Source organism: Rhineura floridana, chromosome 8, assembly GCF_030035675.1.
Source record: "Rhineura floridana isolate rRhiFlo1 chromosome 8, rRhiFlo1.hap2, whole genome shotgun sequence".
In the NCBI taxonomy this organism is placed as follows: Eukaryota; Metazoa; Chordata; class Lepidosauria; order Squamata; family Rhineuridae; genus Rhineura; species Rhineura floridana.
Window position 1 is genome coordinate 3691139 of NC_084487.1, and position 21258 is coordinate 3712396.

At 50.1% G+C, this 21258-nt stretch overlaps 1 protein-coding gene and 1 long non-coding RNA gene across 3 annotated transcripts in view; one reads left to right on the forward strand and one right to left on the reverse strand.

Annotated features, from left to right (window-relative positions):
- Nucleotides 1-21258, reverse strand: part of FLNC (filamin C) — a 102443-nt gene that overhangs the window by 24480 nt on the left and 56705 nt on the right. For both annotated transcript variants that reach the window (XM_061638007.1, XM_061638006.1), the window contains 11 exons: nucleotides 19594-19711; nucleotides 18770-19032; nucleotides 17043-17640; nucleotides 13139-13312; nucleotides 12211-12373; nucleotides 9833-9993; nucleotides 8548-8715; nucleotides 7363-7486; nucleotides 5672-5828; nucleotides 3887-4076; nucleotides 2789-2812 (listed from right to left, as the gene is read on the reverse strand). In XM_061638007.1, coding sequence (XP_061493991.1) covers nucleotides 2789-2812; nucleotides 3887-4076; nucleotides 5672-5828; nucleotides 7363-7486; nucleotides 8548-8715; nucleotides 9833-9993; nucleotides 12211-12373; nucleotides 13139-13312; nucleotides 17043-17640; nucleotides 18770-19032; nucleotides 19594-19711 — 2140 coding nt within the window. The remainder of the gene's footprint in view (nucleotides 1-2788; nucleotides 2813-3886; nucleotides 4077-5671; nucleotides 5829-7362; nucleotides 7487-8547; nucleotides 8716-9832; nucleotides 9994-12210; nucleotides 12374-13138; nucleotides 13313-17042; nucleotides 17641-18769; nucleotides 19033-19593; nucleotides 19712-21258) is intronic.
- LOC133390097 (uncharacterized) lies at nucleotides 684-10873 on the forward strand. The gene is made up of 3 exons (XR_009764303.1): nucleotides 684-766; nucleotides 2975-3060; nucleotides 9707-10873. It is a non-coding gene; the product is annotated as an uncharacterized LOC133390097 (long non-coding RNA).

Genomic DNA, 21258 nt, shown 5'->3' on the forward strand with positions numbered 1-21258 from the left:
ATCTCTGTTATCTTTTCGGTGCCTATTGAAGACCTTCCTCTTTCAACAAGCCTTTTTAAGTGCATCTGTGTTAGAATTGCTTTTTAATGTGTTTTTAAACCTTTTTTTTTAAAAAAATGTCTTCAAAGCTTTTTTAAAAAATGTTGTTAAAGATGTTTTGTTTTAATGTATTTTAAAGTCTGTTTTTATGATGTTTTAAAGTGTTTTTAGTGCTTTTGTTTGCCGCCCTGGGCTCCTGCTGGAAGGAAGGGCGGGGCATAAATCAAATAATAAATAAATAAATAAAATAATTGCCTCCAATCAGCAGAAAAGGACAAGGAAGCATGTTAGAAGATTCTTCCCCCCTTTTATGCTGATTGGCTGGTAGGATGCTGGAGACATTGGGACCCTGCTCCCAAAAATGTAAGGGGTCTTAGACCCCCTGAGACCCTGGACAACTACATTTCTGATGCCGATGAGATAAGTCTCTGCCCCCTGGCATTCAACAAAAGTCCAGTGCCCAATGTGCATGCATACACCCCCCCCCATGGGCTCAGGCCCGTCCTAGAACTAGTTAGCCACTAGATGGTGCTATAAGCCCATCATGGATGTGCCCAAAAACCCTCCCAGGACAGGGCAGAGAGGAAGAAAAAGCAGAAATGATATTGCTTGCAAGCAATTCATGGGCTGCTTATGTCATGGGCGGGGAACTTCCAACAGGCTGATCCGGGAAGAGGCTTTGCCTGTTCCAAGCTTTGCATTCTGTGGGGCCAACACAACGCGTAGCGTAAGTTACAAAGGGGGCAAGAGTTTCCAGAGTTGGGTCACTTGGCAGGAAAGGGTGCATGGAGGGTTTGGGAAGACGCTGCGGGTACTCCCAGCTTCTGCCACCAGGCCCAAAGCGCACGTGTGGGACTGCCACCCCTAGGGGAGCCATGCAGATCCTGACGCCCAAAGGTGCACAGGAATCCAGAGCCTTGGTCCCCCAGCTCAGAATATTGTCTACTCGGATTGGCAGTGGCTCGGCAGGGTTTCAGGCCGAGGACCCTCCCAGACCTACCTGGGGATCGAACCGGGGACCTTCTGCACGCAAGGCAGATGCTCTGCCCCTGAGCTACAGCCCTTCCCAAGCAGAGGCTCAAGGAAAGGGACCCCAGCTCAGTGACAGGCCTGCATTCTTGTATTTTTTTGCAGGCTCAGTCCCTGGCACCTCCAGTTAAAGGACCTCAGGGGGTCAGTGATGGGGACGCCAGCGGAGAATGACTGCCAGGCAGAACAGACAAGAAGTTACTATTTAAATACCTATTTAAATATAAATGTTCATATGGATGTGGTGAGAGCCAGTGTGGCGTAGTGGTTAAGGTGTTGGACTACGCCCTGGCAGACCAGGGTTCGAATCCCCACACAGCCTTGTAGCTCACTTGGTGACCTTGGGCCAGTCACTGCCTGTCAGCCTCAGAGGGAGGCAATGGGAAGCCCCCTCTGAATACCACTTACCATGAAAGCCCTATTGGTAGGGTCGCCATAAGTCGGGATCGACTCAAAGGCAGTCCATTTCCATTTTCCATGGAGGTAGTAATGGAACAGATTTGTGAATGAGCACATGTAACGCTGACTAGAAATAGACAGCTCCAGGGATACCTCTGATCTAGGGGAAGGGCCTTAGATCAGCCCCTGCTCTGCATGAAGGGGCCCCCAGGTTCAATTCCCAGGGCTTGAGAAAAGACTCCACTCTGGAAATGACTTAGACGATGGAGTGGAGGGAAGCCTTATGAAGTTTGTGGATGATACGAAACTGGGAGGGATAGCTAACACAATGGAAGACAGGAATAAAATCCAAAGGGACCTGGATAGACTAGGAAATTGGGCTGAAATTAATAAAATGACATTCAATAAAGACAAATGCAGGATTCTGCATTTAGGCCACAAAAACAAAATGCATGGGTACAGGATGGGAAATACCCGGCTTAGCAGTAGTGCGTGTGAGAAGGACCTTGGAATTGTAGTGGATCACAAGTTGAACATGACCCAGCAGTGTGATGCTGCGGCAAAAAAGGCAAACGCGGTTTTGGGCTGCATAAACAGAGCTATAGTTTCCAGGTCGAGGGAAGTATTAGTCCCACTATATTCTGCATTGGTCAGGCCTCATCTGGAATATTGCATTCTGTTCTGGGCGCCTCATTTTAAGAAAGATATAGACAAGTTAGAGCGGGTTCAGAAGAGGGCGACGAGGATGATAGCCGGTATGGAGAACAAGTCTTATGAGGAAAGGTTGAAGGAACTTGGCATGTTCAGTCTGGTGAAGAGAAGGCTGAGGGGTGACATGATTGCACTCTTTAAGTACCTGAAGGGCTGTCACATAGAGGAGGGTACAGATTTGTTCTCTGCTGCCCCAGAGGGTAGGACTAGGTCTAATGGTTTTAAGTTGCAGGAGCGTAGATTCAGATTGGACATTAGAAGGGACTTCTTGACAGTAAGGGCAGTTCGGCAATGGAACCGACTGCCTAGGGAGGTGGTGGGATCCCCTTCGCTGGATGTCTTCAAGCAGAGGCTGGACAGCTATCTGCGGGAGATGCTCCAGCTGTGGATTTCCTGCTGTGAGCAGGGGGTTGGACTCGATGGCCTACAAGGCCCCTTCCAACTCTATGATTCTATGATTCTATAAAACCCTGAGGAGCTTCTCCCAGTCAGTGCAGACAATACTTGGCTAGTGGTCTGACTCCATGTAAGGCAGCTTCCTATGTCCTGAGGTTGGGGGCAGGAAGAGGGGGCAGGGATGGCACGGGCAATGCTCGCAAGGGGCACTTACCTAGTCCGTGGCCTCCTATGGACACTGCAGAAGGAAAGAAAACAGAGGAGACGGAAGTGAGACAGTGCGGCATAAATGATTAACCGGAAGGCGTGCGACCGCAGCTCCAACAAATCAGGATGAATGCTCATCGTATTATTATCCCCATTTAAGAAAATGTATAAATAGAATATTGATTCGTCACAGATTTTCCCGTCAGACCTCTACATATGTGTTCGAGAAGACGCCTTTCAGTTTAAAGAAGCCACTTTGTTCATCAGAGTCCTGCACAGGTATGTATGCAATAAACACTGCAGTAGGGCCCCACTCATACGTCAGGTTACGTTCCAGACCCCCGCCTAAAAGCAGAACTCATTCAATAGAATGGCGCCCAATGCCCAAAAAACGCTGTAAAAGCGGAACAAGCACCATACGAGTGGGGCCTTACTCTAATTGAAAGCCGCTGTATTAGCAGAACGCTGCAAAGCGGGGCCCTACTGTATTAGTTATTCCGCTGTGAATATATTCCATCATTTTGCTGATATACCCCTAGTCCTCAGAGAATCTTTCATTTGATCTGCCCCTGTGGATAGCTCCAATGTTCAGTCAGTGCGCGCCTAGGCTAGCACAGCATTTGGAAGGTGGAGCTCTGCAAGGCCACAAGGTTAAAAGGGAACTCGTGTGACCTCTTGATCCCGTGCATTCACCAGAATGAGGTAGTCCAGGCTATTTCTGTTTGCTAAAATAAAAAATTCCCCAAGCAGTATACAGATTCTCTTCAAACCGTGTATAACCTCCCTGCAAACGAATCACAAGGAATGGTCACTGCAGAGGGGACATTGGCCCATCCTCCGTACAAGGAAATCAGGATGAATGCTCAGTAAAGAGGTTGTCTGGAGGAAACCCTCAGATTCTCTCTCTGGGCTCTCTCCTCCGCAACCCACCCCCCCAGAAGAAGCCCCACTGAGAATAAACAGCAGCCACTGAGGATTGGCCATTGTGAAGGAGAGACAGAAGGCGAAGGGGGGGCCATGAGGACTAGAAACTCAGATGCCGGTGCCCCCCTCTGGGGCATGAGTCAAGCTGGCTAAGGGGAGGCAAGGGTTGGAAGCCACCCACCTGTGACAAGGCACTTGCTGGCATCCCCAGCGGGCAGGGCGTGGATGCGGAAGGGCGAGTAGGGGATCTCGTCGCCGCCATATTTGATGGTGATGGTGTAGCGTCCTGTCATGTCTGGAATGTAGGAGACTGTGTAGGTGCCGTCCCTGTTGTCCCGAATATTGGCTTTCTTGGGTTTGCCCTCAGGGTCCTGGGGAACCAAAATTGGGGGGGGGGGGTCAATAGCCAGGCTACACACTGCAACATCCCCAGGCTGAGGCGTAGGTGAAAGGGTGGGATCTCATTAGATCTAAGTCCACATCCGCATTCGGACATTGGTGGTCAAAAGGCTTCTCTAAGCCAGGACTCTCTCCCTCAACACAAACATACAAGTCGAACCTGCCCCAGAACCTTTCCTTCCCCTTCCCCCTCCCCCAATTATCTATCTATCTATCTATCTATCTATCTATCTATCTATCTATCTATCTATCTATCTATCTATCTATCTATCTATCTATCTATCTATCTATCTGTTATTTGATTTATAACCCGCCCAGGGCAGCAAACAAAAGCACTAAAAACAGTTCAAAACATCATAAAAACGGACTTTAAAATACATCAAAACAAAACATCTTTAAAAACATTTTTTTAAAAGCTTTCAAGACATCTTTTTTTAAAAAAGGTTAAAAACATTGTTGGAAGATTCAGGACAGACAAAAGGAAGTACTTCTTTACTCAGCGCATAGTTAAACTATGGAATTTGCTCCCACAAGATGCAGTGATGGCCACCAGCTTGGACGGCTTTAAAAGAAGATTAGACAAATGCATGGAGGACAGGGCTATCAATGGCTACTAGCCATGATGGCTGTGCTCTGCCACCCTAGTCAGAGGCAGCATGCTTCTGAAAACCAGTTGCAGGAAGCCTCAGGAGGGGAGAGTGTTCTTGCACTCGGGTCCTGCTTGCGGGCTTCCCCCGGGCACCTGGTTGGCCACTGTGAGAACAGGATGCTGGACTAGATGGGCCACTGGCCTGATCCAGCAGGCTCTTCTTATGTTCTTATGTTCTGAACATAAAGCTTACAACATATTAAAAAGCAGTTCCAGCAGACTGGGATAAGGTCTCAACTTAAAAGGCTTGTTGAACGAGGAACGTCTTCAGTAGGCGCCAAAAAGATAGCAGAGATGGCACCTGTCTAATATTTAAAGGGAGGGAATTCCACAGGGTAGGTGCTGCCACACTAAAGGTCCGTTTCCTATGTTGTGCCGAACGCACCTCCTGAGTAGCAGGGCTCATGTGAAGGAATGAGAAGAGTGACTCTGAGCTTATGCAAAGTGCAACTCCCTTTCATCCTCAAACAAAACACAAAGCAATCCGTGTGGTTCTGGGGTTAGACGGGTGCATGGAAATCAGAACGGGCCGGCTTCGAAAAAGACTTGAGCTCCCACACTCTCCTTTGAGAAATTAGCACTGAGCCTCCCCCACCCTCCCCCCACAAATCTTTGCCCCTCCTCTCTAATGTGAGGTCAGACCAAGGGCAGTGGGATGCCCAGCGCAGAGGTACTCCTATGACCTCACACCCCACCACAGCCTTTGCCAACCTGGCCCCCACTCCCTTCAGCCCCGGCCAGCATGGCAGATGGGAGCTGTAATCCAAAACATCTGGGGAACACCAGTTCAGCAAAGGCTGGACCGCCACGTTACCTTGGAGCAGCCCCACAAATCCAGCCAAGGGCCACTTCCAGCCCTGCCCCTCCCCAAGCAGAACAGGGAGACCCCAACCCACCATCCCAGCGCCTGACACTCACCAGGATCTGGACCGTGAGCAGCCCTTCGCCGGCGTCGCGAGCATCGATGGTGAACTCTACAGGCAGGCTGGCGGGAATGCCGGAGGCGTTGAGGCCTGGACCGCTGGCTCTCACTTTGCTGGCATCATGAGCCGGAAGGGCCTTGATCTTGAATGGGCTGGAAGGAGTGGCAGCCAAGGGATCGTCAGACAGTGCCCAGCTGGACCCTGCCTGCCAGAGTCTCCAGCAGGGGGTGCTACCAGAGACTGCCCTTTCCAGGTTCATAAAATTGGTCCACCCAGCTCAGTATTACCAACACTGACTGGCAGCGGCTCTCTGGAGCTTCAGACAGGAGTATTTTCCCAGCCATAGAGACACCAGGGCTTGAACCCGAGATCTTTGGCGTGCAAAGCAGATGTTCTACCACTGAGCTATGGGCCCTTCCCTTGCACTGAGTCAGACTGATGGTCCATCTAGCCCAGTACTGTCTACCCTGACTGGCAGCAGCGTGAGAGGATTTTAGGCAGAGGTCTCTCCCAGTCCTCCTTAGAGATTGTGGGGCCTTCTGCGAGCAAGGCAGATGCTCTGCCACTGAACTCTGGCCCTCCCCATGGACAACCAGGTGAGAATTCTGGCCGTGGGAGGGCAGGGCCCTCTGCCTCGTTCCAGCCAAGGGGTTCTGTGGGGCGGGAGACTGAGCAGGGAGCCCCTCTCACATTGCCCTTCACAGGAACCTCGGAGCTGGTTCATTCCAGCTCAGCTCATCGGTCCATCCACAGCAATATTGCCCAGACAAGCTTCTCCCAAATCTGTATTTGTTGTTGGACTACAACTACAACAGCCTGCCATTGGCCAGGGGTGACGGGAGTCACAGTCCCAACACGTCCACTGAGCAGCAGGTAGGGGAAGTCTGCTTTACACCGCCTGGCAGTGGCTCCAGGGGTCTGAGGCAGAAGGTCGACCTGGAGATGCTTCCCCTGGGCCGAACCTGAGGAAGTAAAAGAGCTGCTGCCAGTCAGAGCAGGCCAACCTTCGCCAACCCAGTAGCCTCCAGGTATTCTGGACTGAAGCTCCCATCTGCGCTGGCCAGCACAGCTGAGTTGTCCTGCAAAATGGCTGTGCTCGCTGGGGCTGATGGGAGTTGTAGGGCACCAAGTTGACGAAGGCTGTTTTAGAGAAAGCTGGACAGACCCGGAATGAGATGCCTTCATAACCTGGCAGATGTGTCCGAGCTCTCCTGGTGCCCTGGCCTATTCCTCCCACTCTTCTCAGACAGAACCTTCTAGAGCCTGGCACCGACCCAGTTTGGTCTGCAGAACAATTTGCCCCCACCCAGCCAAGATGATGGGGCTTTTGGCCAGGCTAAAAACAGACGCCATCCAATCTGCCAGCAGGAGGTGGGGGGGGGGAGGAAGGCAGGGATGGAACAGAGCCAAGAATTCCGACAGGCCGGACGTCCTCCAGGGCACATACTTATGTTTGGTTCTGGGGGGGCAGGGGGTCACACAAGACGGACAGGCACAGCTGAACCAACGCACAATAGGCCTTCTGCTTCAGGCACGGGGGCGTCCACCCGGGGAAAGCGCCCGCCCCTTCCCAGCACACTCCTGCTGTGTTTGCGTCGGCCAAAGGCGCGTCGTACCTAAGCACAGATGGGGAATCTGCCCACCGAGCCACTCCGGGCCACCTCCTCCCCGCCCCACCCGGCTCACCTGCGTGGCACCTCTTGCCCGGCATACTTGACGGCTGCGGTGTACGGCCCGTCTGTGGCCGGCGTGTAGTTCACCGTGTGGGTGCCGTCCCCGTTGTCGCGCACCTCCACTGGCTCAGCCACCCCTAGGCAGGCGGGAAAGAGGACCGCAGAAAAGGAACCCAAAATCAGCAAGAGATCCAAACTCCCCATCCGAGCAAAGGGGCCAGGAGGCAACAGACTCTGGGCTCTTTGCAAGAGGGAAGGAAAGAGCTAGCACCCCTTTGCACAGCTCCAGGACTCAGCGCCCACCAGCACCACCCCGGATCACAGCCTGTGTGCCCAGGAGGAGGTGGGCTCGTAGCCTTCCACACCCACACCCCTCCACGACGTTCTCTACAGCCCTGACACCCTAGAAGTGCGTCAGCGCTCAGACAAGCAGGCAGCCATGGATGCCCAGACATTGTTCCTCCTTGTGACCTTCACTCGCTCAGCTCTGCTGGACTGCCCTGTCAAAGCTCTCCTGCCCTTTTGACCGGCTCCTCTCCCTTGTTGCACTCCTGGATCGCTTTTGTTGTTCTCTCTCTCTCTCTCTCTCTCTCTCTCTCTCTCTCTCCCCCTTCAAATCCCTCTTTAAAAACAACACAAAGGTGTAGATTTTGGATTAGTCTACATCCTATCCTACAGCTGTGCTGGCTGGGGGCTGATGGCAGCTGTAGCCCAACACATCTGGAGGGCACCAGGTTGGTGAAGGCTGCTCTGAAGGCCTAGTTCTCATTGAGGTGGTCGACCTGTGCAGGCCTGCACATAAAATATTTCACACGTATGTTGAGGTGGCAGGGAGGGAAGGATGTACGAAATAAATAAATTAACAAATACCACAATGTAGCCTCGAAAATAAATGTGTCTGAAAACACAAGACAATTCTTATAGTGCCCTTCTAAATATCAGCAATGGGACTGGCTCCAAGTACCCAGCCAGCATAACTTAATAGAGATCTCATAGGCCATTTCAGTTTGATGCAAAAAGTGGTTTGTCTCCAGAGGTGGCACGTAACCAAAAAACTCCTATGGACCCATCAACGCTCCTTACACAGAGAGGATTGAGGCACCCAGATCCCCAATCCCAGAGCAGCCAAACAGAAACAAAACAAGGTAGAAAATGAAATAATCACAGTCTTCTCCTTTCCCACCCCACATTTCCATACCTGAGGGTCCCAAGACCTTCACCTCCAGGGGCGCCAGCCCAGCCTTGCTGCAATCGACAGTGAAGGTCTGGGGGACGCGAGCTCTCACGCCGGCCCCCAACCCTGGGCCTGAGCACTTCACCTTGCTAGGATCGACCACGTCCTTGACGGGAACGCGAAAGGGGCTCCCTGAGGGAGGGAAGGAAAAAAGAGGAACGCAGCAACTCGTTAGTCCCACCAGAGAGATGAAATCAGGCTTGGAGATCGCGCATGCCTGCATGTCGCTTGCTGAGCTTCCACATCACGTGTTGCTTTGCGCACACAGCGAGGAGAGGCAGCAGGAATCTCAAGCCATGGGTCATCCTCTTACATCTCCCTCCCCCCCCCCCCAAAAAAACCACCATGTTTTTCAAGGGGAGCCTGTTAAAAGCATAAAAATCCCTGAAGCTGGTTTAGGCCAAAGGGGGCCCATCCAGTCCAGCATCCTGTTCTCCCAGTGGCCAACCAGGTGCCCATTATGGGAAGCCCGCAAGCAAGACCTGAGCACAAGAGCACTCTCCCCTCCTACGGTTTCCGGTAACTGGTATTCGGAGGCAAACTGTCTCCAGCCATGGAAGCAGAGCGTATCCATCCTGGCTAGTAGCCACTGATAGCCTTCTCCTCCGTGAATTTGCCTAATTCTCTTTTAAAGCCATCCAAGTTGGCGGCCGTCACTGCATCCTCTGGGAGTGAATTCCATAGTTTAACTATGTGCTGCGTGAAGAAGTAATTTCTCTTGTCTGTCCTGAATCTTCCAACATTCAGCTAAAACCATGGTAGGTTAACCCAACCCTCCAACAGTTGTGAGCTATGGCTCCCATTAGCCCCAGCCAGCAGGGCAATCAGGCCATAGCATGTGAAGAACCAGCCCTAAGTTGGCGCTGTTGTTTCAGCGCTTCCGCTTTCTGTGGAGTGGTCCTGCTCCTGACAGAGAACCACAGGGCAACCTCTATAACTGGCTTCCAGTAACAAGGGGAAGGGCTGTAGCTCAGGGGAAGGTCCCAGGCTCAGCCCCAGCAGGTAGGGCTGGGAGAGACTCCTGTCTGAAACCCTAGCGAGCCGCTGTCAGTCCGTGTAGGCAACACTGAACTAGATGGAGCAAGAGTCTGACTCAGTATAACGCAACTTCCTGTGTTCCCAGGAACGTGGAGGTGACCTGAGGAGAAGGCTCTGCACAGAATGGGGCCATGCCTGGAAAGATGGATGGCCTTCAAGCAATCTCTCCTGACACATCCTGACAGTGTATATACTGTCCCGCTCCACCTACCTGGGATGGGCCTCCCCCCAAAGGTGATATTGACGTCATAGTCGCCGGGCGTGAAGGGGATGTAATCCACAGTGCAGCTCCCATCTTTGTTATCCTTGCACGACATTTTGGCCTCCGACGGCCCTTCAATGGCCAGACCGAGGCCACCGGTTCCTGCGCCCCTGTGGAGGCAACCGTGCCATCAGAGAGACCCACCGCAGAACAGACTCCCACCAGGAAAAGTCTGTTCCCATTTCTAGCAGGCACCAAACCCAGTGCTGAGGGATACACACCCTGGCATCCAGCCCAGCAATATTTAGAAAGCCGGCAAAGCCCTGAAATGTAGGAAAGGTCTCATCACTCATTGGCAGAGGGCATGCTTTGTATGCAGAAGGAACCAGGTTCAATCCCCAGATTAAAACGAAAACAACAAAAAATGGCACCATGTGTTTAAAAATACTTCCTTCTGCCTGCCCTGAACCACCAGTTTCATGGGTGACCAGGAGTTCTTGTATTATAAGAGAGAGACTACCATCTATCTGTGTCAGGGATGGGAAACCTGCCCCCCCCCAAAGTGATGCTGAGCTCCAACCTCTATCCACCCCTGCAAAGATGGCCAATGGCCAAGGATCATGGGTGTCGGAGTCCAACAAGATATGAAGGGCTACAGGCTCCCCAACCCTGACCTCCATTCATCAGTGAGAAGCCCTTGGATAAATCCCTCACCCAGACGTCTTTTCTAAAAGCTCAAATTCTCTGTGCGACATGCTGTGGCCTACCGTACAAGGCAGGCAGGTGTTTCGAATGGCCAAGACTGACAACAGCCGCTGAGGAGGGCGCACAGTCCCATGGAGAAGGCCCCAGGTCCAGTACCCACTTAAAAGATCTTGGGTTGTAGGCAAAGGGGAAGACCCTTCAGTGCCTGAGCTCCTGAAGAACTGCTGCCAGTCAGAGCAGGCCATGGGAGGTGAACCTCATCCCTAAGGGCCAAATGTGGCCCTCCAGGTCTCTCTTGCTGGCCCTTCTCACTCAACTCTCCTCACGCCGCACTCCTCATCGGTCCTGCCATGCATCCTGCTTGGGCTTTTGTTCTTGTGGTCTGGCTTGAATCTGCCCTTGAACTCTGGCCATGCTTCTTGGTTGCCTGTCTGTGTAGATCAGCCTGCTGTGCAAAGACAGAATTTGCACTCATTGCTCTGCCCGCTTTTCCCTCTGGCCCAGTGGCCCCTGCAAGGTCATCCAGAAGGGAATGTGGCCCTCAGACTGACAAAGGCTCCCCATCCCTGGACAAGACAATTCTGGGACTGAGGCTCAAAGAATCTGGGCTTCTCGGGTTCCCCTGTCTTCTCAAGCTTGTCCTTTGTCAGGATGAGGCCCCAGTCCTCCAATCATCTTTGCTGCCCCTACAAAGGCTGAGACCTGCATTTTCCCAGTCCTGAACACAGCGGTGCTGAGCTACACTCTGTGGCAAAGGCTTCCACTGGCAGCTGGCACACTCATGTACCATTCCTAAGAACTCTGGTTGCGCTCTCCAAAACCTGCCAAGAACCCTCAGGCCTTTCTGGGGGAAGACACACAGGGGCCATATCTTCCTAGAGCACGTTTGTGTGAAGACTGTGTGAGAATTTCCCAAGATTCTCTGTGGCTAGCAACACAACTGAATGCCACTTGCACGGAACATTGCAGAACTCTTCTGTGAGTGGCCTAAGAGCTTCTGGGATCTCAAGGCCAAGGCTGGCAAGGGAACAACTGAGGCCCCAAATATATGAAAGACCTTCTCCTTCCCAATACACTAGGGCCCCACTCATACGGCGGGCTACGTTCCAGACCCCCGCCTAAAAGCAAAACCAGCTGAAAAGTGGAACTCCGTCAATAAAATAGTGCCCGACGCCCGAAAAACACTGTAAAAGCAGAACAAGCGCTGTATGAGTGGGGCCTTACTCTAATTGAAAACGGCCGTATTAGCGGAACGCTGAAAAGCGGGGCCCTACTGTAGACCCTCTCAGGCGTCAAAACCACCAGGACCTCTTGGTAGCGCTGTCACCCCCAGAAGTTCAGGGGGGTGGCGGTCTGGGAGAGGGCATTCTCTGTGGTAGACCCTAAGCGGTGGAATTCCCTCTCCATAGAGGTGCGCCTGCCACCTTCATGAAGTAGTTTTCGTCACATGCTGAAGGTAACGATCTCTGCCCCGACCTTTGCCACCTCAGGTATATATTTTAGGATCTGCACTGTTGCATTTTAAAATTGTTGAAACCCTCCTTGGGACCTCGTGGTGAAGGGCAGGCAATAAACAGCAGCAGTAGCAGCAACATAGGTGGTCCCTTCAGCTTCTCTCTCTTAGTTGACCAATGGCCACTGAACCCTGCTTGCACCCCAGGACAAAGACGGAAGGCGCCTACCTCGTTTCCACAGTGAAGCGGTTCGATTTGTTCACCAGCCCTCCCTCGAGGCCAGGGCCGTAGGCTCGGACGCGGCTGGGGTCGCAGCCCTCAGTGACACCCACCCGGAAGGGGCTCTTAGGCACTGGGACATCATCATAGGTCACTTCCACAAGGTGCACACCTGAGAGAAGAGATAGATAGGTGCATCGCATCCACCTCAGTTGGTGTGGGCTACAGCCTACACCATTATGCCCCGGCTTGCATGCAGGAGCTCTCTGAATTCCAGAGGACTGCTGTTTAGGTATTTTTATTTTATTAATCAAAATATTTTCAGCCCACCCTATACCGGTTGATCTCAGGATGGGGTGCTTATTCCATAAAAACAACAACTGATACAATGAAACATAAAAGGGAGAAACTGCAATTAAAGAAAGCCAGTCAAGTAGCTAGCCCTCAAGGCCACAAAGTAACCGGCATGGAAGTACACAGGCAAGACCTGCTGAAACCTGAGAAGCCAGAGAAGGGTTTATACTGAGCAAGGGGCTTCCATGCCCAGCTCTGCTCTTGACCCCTCCCACATAACTAGGACCAGGTGAAACAGACTGGATTCTACAATAAATACCCATAAATGGCCTTGATATGCATAATATATACTGCTTGCAGAATTCCAGTTAAGATGCAAACAGGCTAAGAGGCACCACCAGGAGGGACTGCTAGAAAAGGAACATGGGATCCAGGATTTCAGGATCACGTAGCATGCCCATTGCCAACCTGGTGCCCTCTAGATGTTTTGGACTGCTAGCTGAGGTTGATGGGAGTTGTCAGTCCAAACCATCTGGAGGGCACCAGGTTGGCAAAGGCTGTCCTGGCAGATGAAAGCAGAGAGGGAAGACTGCAGGGGGACAGAGTTGGAGGACACCGTGCAAAATAAAAAGGAGAGCCTTACCATCCTCATAGGGTGTGTACTGGACGCGGTAGGTGCCATCCCCGTTGTCAGTGATGTACGAGTCCGTCTTGGTGCCCGAAGGGTTAATGACACGCACCTTGGCGTGGCTGCCGCCAGTCTTGGTCAACGAGCGAGCGTCCACGGTGAACTCAGTGGTGACCTCACGCAGAACACCTGGGAAGAGATTGGCGATGGAAGGTGGGAGGGATTTAGCATGGCCACTCCTCCAGGATTTCCCTGGGCGGTTCAGGAATCATATGGATTCCATAGTCCAGGGTTTAATCTGTTGCTGGGACCATAAAGACGTCTCCTCCTCCTGAAAACAAGACTAGAACAACAAGTCAATGGTGCATGTGTGGAGCTCCTGACTGAGGTAGATAGACCAGCCATGTGTTTCGGTAAAAGGCAGCTTCCTATATTTCAGGGGTAGGGAACTTCAGGCTGGGGAGCCTACTGGGGCCCTCCAGATCTCTCTCTATGGAACTCTCCCCAGGCCACAGCCCTCACTGGGTTGCCAAAAAGGGGATGTGGCCCTTGGGCCATTTCCAATCATTATATGCTTGTGCAAAATGCAGTGGCCAGATTGTTAACAGAGACCAGACAGCTTAAATATATAAAACCGATTCTGGCCCACTTGCATGGCTGCCTGTATGTTTCCGAGCTCGATTCAAGGTGCTGGTTTTAACCTATAAAGCCTTACACAGCTTGGGACTACAATACCTGATGGAACGCGTCTCCTGACACGAACCCACCCGTACTCTACGCTCAACATCAAAGGCCCTCCTCCGGGTGCCTACTCCGAGGGAAGCTAGGAGGATGGTGTGATGTCCCTATATGTTAAAAACTGTAAATATGGTAAGTGTGGTTTATATAGGGATATTTGGTAAGTGAATTGAGTAAGAGGGGGGAGTACATGGGCTAGAATGCTGGAGAATGTTGGATGATGATTGGCTGAGTGTTTGAATGGCTGAAGGTATAAATGAGAGGTTGGTTGGGGGGAGTTGAGAGGAGAGTGATTGGAAAGGAGTTGAAGTGGGAGGCAGTTGGGATTGAGTTGACAGAGTTCTGAGGGAGGGTTGGATTCTATTAGGCTGATATTTGGACAGAATATATATAACTGGAAACATAAGAGTGACACTATAGGAAACCATACACTTGTTAAACATTCCTAAAGTAATCTTGTTATTTCCTGGTGTTATCAAATAAATACTTTTATTGGTTTACCAAAAGCCTGGTCCTTGGCTGGGGATACACAGACCAGAAGGGAGGGCAGGGGAATTACCAAGGCTAAAGGGAAACCGTATCTAATGGTGGCAGCGGTGAAGGAAGAAAGTGTAACATCGTCAAGTATCCAGAGCAACCCAGGATCGTATGCTTTATAGACAAAGATACAAGGGGGTTGTGGACAGCGAGGGCACCCAGACACAGAGTGACAAGCCATAGGGAGACTAAGGCGAAGTCTCTAGCAGTATTGTTTACAGGGAGTGGCTGGTGGTGCTGCCTAGCAGTGGGATCTTGAGAGATCTGTGCTAGAGTGGAGTGAGAAAAGATAAAAACGACGATCCTGACTGGTGGCGTCCTGAGGTGGTGCCTAGTGAAAAGCGGTAGCCACAAGCAGGTGGGAACCTGACAGGTGGAGCCAAAGGTGGGATCGTCACAGATGGCAACAAGGGAGAGGGCCTTCTCAGTGGTGGTCCCCAAATTATGGAATGATCTCACTGACAAGGTGCACCTGGCGCCAACACTGTTATCTTTTCAGTGCCAAGTCAAGACTTTCCTCTTCTCCCAGGCATTTTAACAGCATCTGAATAGAATGTGTTTTTAACTTACTTATCAGTTTTTATGGGTCTTAATTTAGTATGGTTTAAATTTGTATACTTTTTAAAATGTTCTTAATTGTTGTAAACTGCCCAGAGAGCATCGGCTATGGGGCGCGATATATAAATGCAATAAATAAATAAATATTTACATTTTCTAACGATAGCCTAGAACAGAAGGGCTGTTCCATTGGCCCATTTTCACGTTTCGCCTTCAAAGATTTTAGACGACAGATTTGCTACAGTTTCCTATCAAGAAAGATACTGTCCCACACAACCACTCTGAGGTCAAAATGCTCGCTCAAGTACTCTTTTCCTGTCATTTTTATCAGTGGGCTTAGAGAACCCATAATATAGATCCTCTTATGGGATGGTTTCCTGGTTGAACTTTAGAGACCCTTCCTAGTGCCATCTTGAGGGGGCCAATAAATCTACTATTATGAAGGTGGCAAAGTATCTAAATGTTATAATGTCTCTTAAGCCTTCTGTGATCATTATGGTCTTTGCTTGCCATTTTTTTTGCATAAATTTTCGTTTTATTGATAGGAGGCAGAACTGCCCACTGAATTTTAGGCCCCTCAAAGGAACTTAAACCTAAACTGGCATTACAGGTTTCACCAAATGAACCTCTATGTAAAAGGGACAGATGCCCCAAACGGTTGTTTGTTCATGTGTAAAACTTGCCATTTTAAAAAAATCGGTTTCCACTGAGGCTGTAATTTTATATTTTATATATTGCCTATTGGTTGGTTAACTGTAATAAGACATGAGACTGACAAAAGTGACTGCTATTTGTTTATTAATGTAATTACAAATTAAGAAAAAAGAATGCCTCAATTGATAAATGGTAAAATTAGGTTGAATATAAATAAAATACCGATGCAGATGGATTATTGAAAAAATACAGAGATGTTTTCTATATCTTTTAATGTTTTTATTTGCTGTCCTGGGCTCCTTCTGGGAGGAAGGGCGGGATATAATTTTAATAAATAAATAAATAAATATCTACAGATGTAGACAGAGTCTGTGAGTTTTATCCACTAACTTCTACTCAGGGTAAACCCATTAAAAGTAATGGACCTAAGTTAGTCACGTCCATTCATTTCAGTGGGTCTACAGTAGGGCCCCACTCATACGGCGGGTTACGTTCCAGACCCCCGCTGAAAAGCGAAAACTGCTGAAAAGCGGAACTCATTGAATAGAATGGCACGCGATTCCCAAAAACCGCCGTAAAAGCAGAACAAGCGCCATATGAGTGGGGCTTTAGTCTAATTGCGTCTAATTGAGACCGCCGCATTAGCAAAGCGCCGTAAAGCGGGGCCCTACTGTATTCTGAGTATCGCTATCACTGGATATAACCCTGTTTGACTCTTCCTCACCATTCATCTCTATATACCCCTAAGACCTATGCAGTCAATGTGGATGAATGGGGAAGACAAGGCAAGAGCCAAGAAGGTCTTCTGGAAACAGCCAGTGGTGGCGTAGCGGTTACAGCGTTGGCCTGGGACCTGGGAGGCCCAGGGTTCAAATCCCCACTCAGCCATGTAGTTCACTGGGTGTCCTTGCGCCAGTCACTATCTCTTACCCTAACCTATCTCACAAGGTTGTTGTGAAGATAAGACAGGGAAAGGGACAGCTTGTAAGCCACCTTGAGCTTCTTGAAGAAAAGGTGGGCTATACATGTAAAAGTATTCTTGTTAATTATATTTATCAGACACTTTTTTCCCTCCAAATTGAAACTCAAAGCGACTTACAACATTAAAAGCAGATATAAAAACAAGAATAAAAACATCGTAAAATACTCAGGCTTCATAAAAACAAAACCCAGCTTCGCCCCACGTGACTAAACGACATATTAAACTCCGCAGGCCTGGGTTAATAAAAATGTTTTTACCTGGCGCCTAAAGACAGGCAGCGATGGCGCCAGGCATGCCTCCCTGGGAAGAACACTCCACAGGTGGGTAGCCCCCACTGGGAAGGCCGGTTCACATGTTGCCACCCTCCGCATCTCCCTCGGAGGGGGCACATGGAGAAGGGCCCCAGATGATGAACGTAGGGTATTATTAATAACAACAGCAACAACATACCTCGTGGTTCCACTCCTGGCCCAAAGACCTTGACGTTGCTGGTGTCCACAGCGGGGTCAACGTTGACGCGTGCGGGGAACTTGGGCACAGGGTGTCCGCCATATTTAATGGTGATGGTATATGTGCCCGGGAAGGAGGGGATGTAGGTGATGCTGTAGGTGCCATCGCTATTGTTCTGGATCAGCACCTCAGCCTTGACTCCCGAATCAGAGATGATCTCAATGGTGAGCTCAGCGTCGCCTGCCTTGGAGCAGTCCACCATGAAGGTTGCCACCTCGCCCACCTTGCCGTGCTCCAGCCCAGGCCCGCTGGCCGTCACCTTGGATGGGTCAAAGACGGGCTTGACGTCAGCCTTGAAGGGGGAGCCAGGGATGTGAGCGTCCGCAAAGAGGATGTTGATGGCGTATTCACCAGGCTCCGTGGGCAGGTAAGAGACCGAGCACGACCCGTCTCCGTTGTCTTGGCACTCAATCTTGGCCTCGCAGGGGCCCTCCACTGTCAAGCCGAGACCACCCGTGCCAGCCCCTTTGGTGTCGATGGTGAAAGGGGCAGGCTTCCCGACAAAACCGCCCTTCAGTCCGGGCCCGTAGGCACACACCTGGAAGGGGCGCAGGGGGTGAGCGTCTGCCTCTTGTGGTCTGATCCACCATTCCCATCCTCTGCAGGAACAGCCCACTCCTACAACCTTCCAGGCCTCTCTGTCTGGTCCTCAGGACTGTGCCCAGACACACACACACATAAGCCTCACCCTTCTGGCCTTGCTCTGCCCCTTCCTCTAGGAAACTTACCAGGCTAGAACCTCTTGCTTGTCTGGATGGAGAGTGGTGTGTTTCTCTGGCCGTGTCCAGCACTGAGTCTGTGGCCTCCAGAAGGTTGCTCATGAAAGCATGTGGCCCCCTGGCTCCACCCACAGGACCTCATTATCTGAAAGACCGCCTCCTTCCCCACAGACCTGCTCAGGTGGTCAGGTCAGCAGTTCCACCCTCAGAACATTCCTGGGGATGGGGGGAGGGTAGCCCAGGAGAGGACCTTCTCTGTGGCAACTCCTAGGTCGTGGGATTTCCTTCCCCACAGAGGTGCATCTCGCACCTTCGTTCCGTAGTTTCTGACGCAGGTTGAAGACGCACCTATCCTGACCTTTGACACTTACTTACTTACTTATTTATTGTCTGTTTTATATCTCGCCCTTCCTCCCAGCAGGAGCCCAGGGCGGCAAACAAAAGCACTAAAAACACTTTAAAACATCATGAAAACAGACTTTAAAATACATTAAAACAAAACAACTTTAAAAATGTTTCTGTAAAAAAGGCTTTCAAAACATCTTCTAAGTTTAAAAACATTTTAAAAAAGAAGGTTTAAGAACTAGTTAAAGAGCAATTCCGACACAGACGAAGACAGACACTTGAGAAACGTGTTTTCAGGACCCACCCTAGTCCTGATACTGTAATTTGTTTTAACTGTTTTTAATATTGAATTTTAAATTGCTGTAACCTGCCCTGGACCCTTATGGTAAAGGGCAGGTAATAAGCTGAATAATTATTATCACAGTATAATTGTTGTTGTTGCTCTTATTATTACAGAAGAGGGGGTAATACCATGTGGCAACCCATCAAACCGGATTTGGGCATGAGCAGGAAGGCAGGAGGGTTGGTTCCATGTGAGTCCAACCCAGCTGTTCAGTGCAGAGGCTCAATCCCCCTATTGATCAACCAGCACTGGGCACTCACCTTGGAGGGGTCTGGGGGCATGACAGCCTCAACGGTGAAAGGGCTGCCCGGAACAGGGTGCCCGTCATAAGCAATGTCCACTTTGTAGGCACCCTCCTCAGGTGGCATGTACTTCACAGAGTGGATGTCATTGGCGGTGCCAGTCTCCACCTTGCAGGGGATGGGGCGGCGGGAAGGCGAGCTGATCTTCACATCCACCTTCCCTTGTCCTCCGGCTCCCTTCGTGTTGACGGCAAATTCTTGGTCACGACCCACATCCACCTCTGTGGGGAGGGTGGAAAAGAGGTTGGCATTGGTGAGTGCAGAACATTAGATAAATATACAGATGGATTATTATCCAAAACAGACAGAAGTCCTACTTGCAAGACATAAGTTGCTACATTTACCAGCAGACAGCCTGACCCCATGCATGTTTACACAGCAGTAAACCCCACTGAGGTCTTACTCCCAAGTAGATGTACATAAGATTGAAGCCAAAACAGTTCCCATTCAGCACCAATTAGGGAATGTGTTTTGAATGAATTGAAATATTTTTTTAAAAAACCTCTCCCAGTTTTCTGAACTCTACATTTATCACCAGTTAGCTGAGTGGGGAAATTTCAAGGTCAGGGGGAGGAGCCTTAATTGTCTTAGATTTTTGAACATTGGTAGATGTGCGTAAAATGCCACAGGAGCACCAAGAATTCTGCTGAGTACACAGATGTCATGTAGGAGAGCCCAGACAAGTGTCGTAATACAAAACAGTCTCTCTAGTCCATGCAGTCCACCCCCCCGAACCATGCCACTCATAACCCCTCCTTAACCCCCATGATGACCCCACTCACTGTTGTTGAGTCCTTGCACTTTGACTTTGCTGAGGTCGAGGGGTGGAGCCACGTTCACAGGGAACGGGCTCTTGGGAATGGGGTCCCCACCATACGTCACGGTCACTGCCATGTTACCCTAGGGTGGGGAAGAGAACAGGTCAATGTCAGACACCGAGAGCACATGAGGAGTGGCATAGATTTGCCTTACGGAGCACTATGGATGGCACTGCCAAATGAGTCGGACAAAAGAAAGGACTTCTTCGCAGTAGATAGTTAAACCTCTGGAATTCTCTCCCACCAGAGGTTATGACACACACACACCCTTGGATGGCTTTGAAAGAGGGTTAGACAAATATATTTATTTATTTATTACGTTTATATACCTTCCCATAGCCGAAGCTCTCTGGGCGGTTTACAGCAATTAAAAACAATAAAAACAAATAAACAAATTTTAAAACACAAAAAACAATTTAAAAACACCATTTAAAAAAAATTAAAAACAATTTAAAAACACATGCTAAATTTATGGAGGAGGAAAAGGCTATCAGTGGCTACTATTCACAACAGCTATGTTCTGCCTCTGCTGTTGAAGACAGTGTCCTTCTGAACACTCGTTGCTGGGAATCACAAGTAGAAAAGACCAGCTGTTGCGCTCAGGTCATGCGTGTGGGCTTCCCGTTGGTTGGACACTGTGAGAATTGGACCCTAGATTAGACGGGCCACCTCTGGCCTGATCCAGCAAGGCTCCTCTCTTGTTCTTATGCTCTTCTCCCTGGTGTCTCACTTTCATTCCTGCTAACAGTGCCCCACTGAGCCACAGTTTGCTTTGGGGGTCTGCTCAGTGAGCACACGCTCTCCAGGGGGATCACATCACCCAGATTCCTAGCGGGTGTGAGGGATGCTGTGCTGCACAAAACAGCTGATGTGTGCAGGTGCGCAACCTTCCCCGCTAGTCTTTTTCAAGCTATCAGCAGATTCCAATAAAATCCAAGCTAACAGCATGCACAACTGAGCAATACGGCTTTGATCATTCTAAGGTTCATGCAGGAATGACAGGGCTGCCAGGCGCACCCCACATCAATCCATTGTGCCTTTTGGATCACAGTAGAGGGTGGTGCGAGGAAAGGGGCACAATCGCACAACATCCACACAATTGCCAACACACTGCAAATTTACATCAATGTTATGCCGCTTTGGCTAGCCTTTCGTGTAACAAGCAACTAACAAGGTCCAGGCTATCTGTCAGACCGTATCTCCCTATACGAGCCTGCCCGGGCCCTGAGATCTTCAGGAGAGGCCCTTCTCTCAGTCCCAACACCCTCGCAAGTGCGATTGGTGGGGACGCGAGATAGGGCTTCTCGGTGGCTGCTCCTAGGTTCTGGAACTCCCTTCCTAGGGAGGCACGAATGGCCCCCTCCTTGCCATCCTTCCGTCGGCAAGTAAAGACTTTTTTATTCCGACAGGCTTTTGGGATAGAAGGTGTTTAGGATTGGGCTTTACAAGGCTTGTTTTATTGTTTTATATTATTATCTGTATTATTTTAAATTGTTTTTAGATTTTTAAGTGCCTTTTACGGTTTTAAGGTTGTGCATAGTTTAATTGTATTTTAATTGTATGTTTTTCTATGTTTTTAACTATATGTAGTTTTATCTGTAAGCCGCCCTGAGTTCCAGTTTGGAAAAA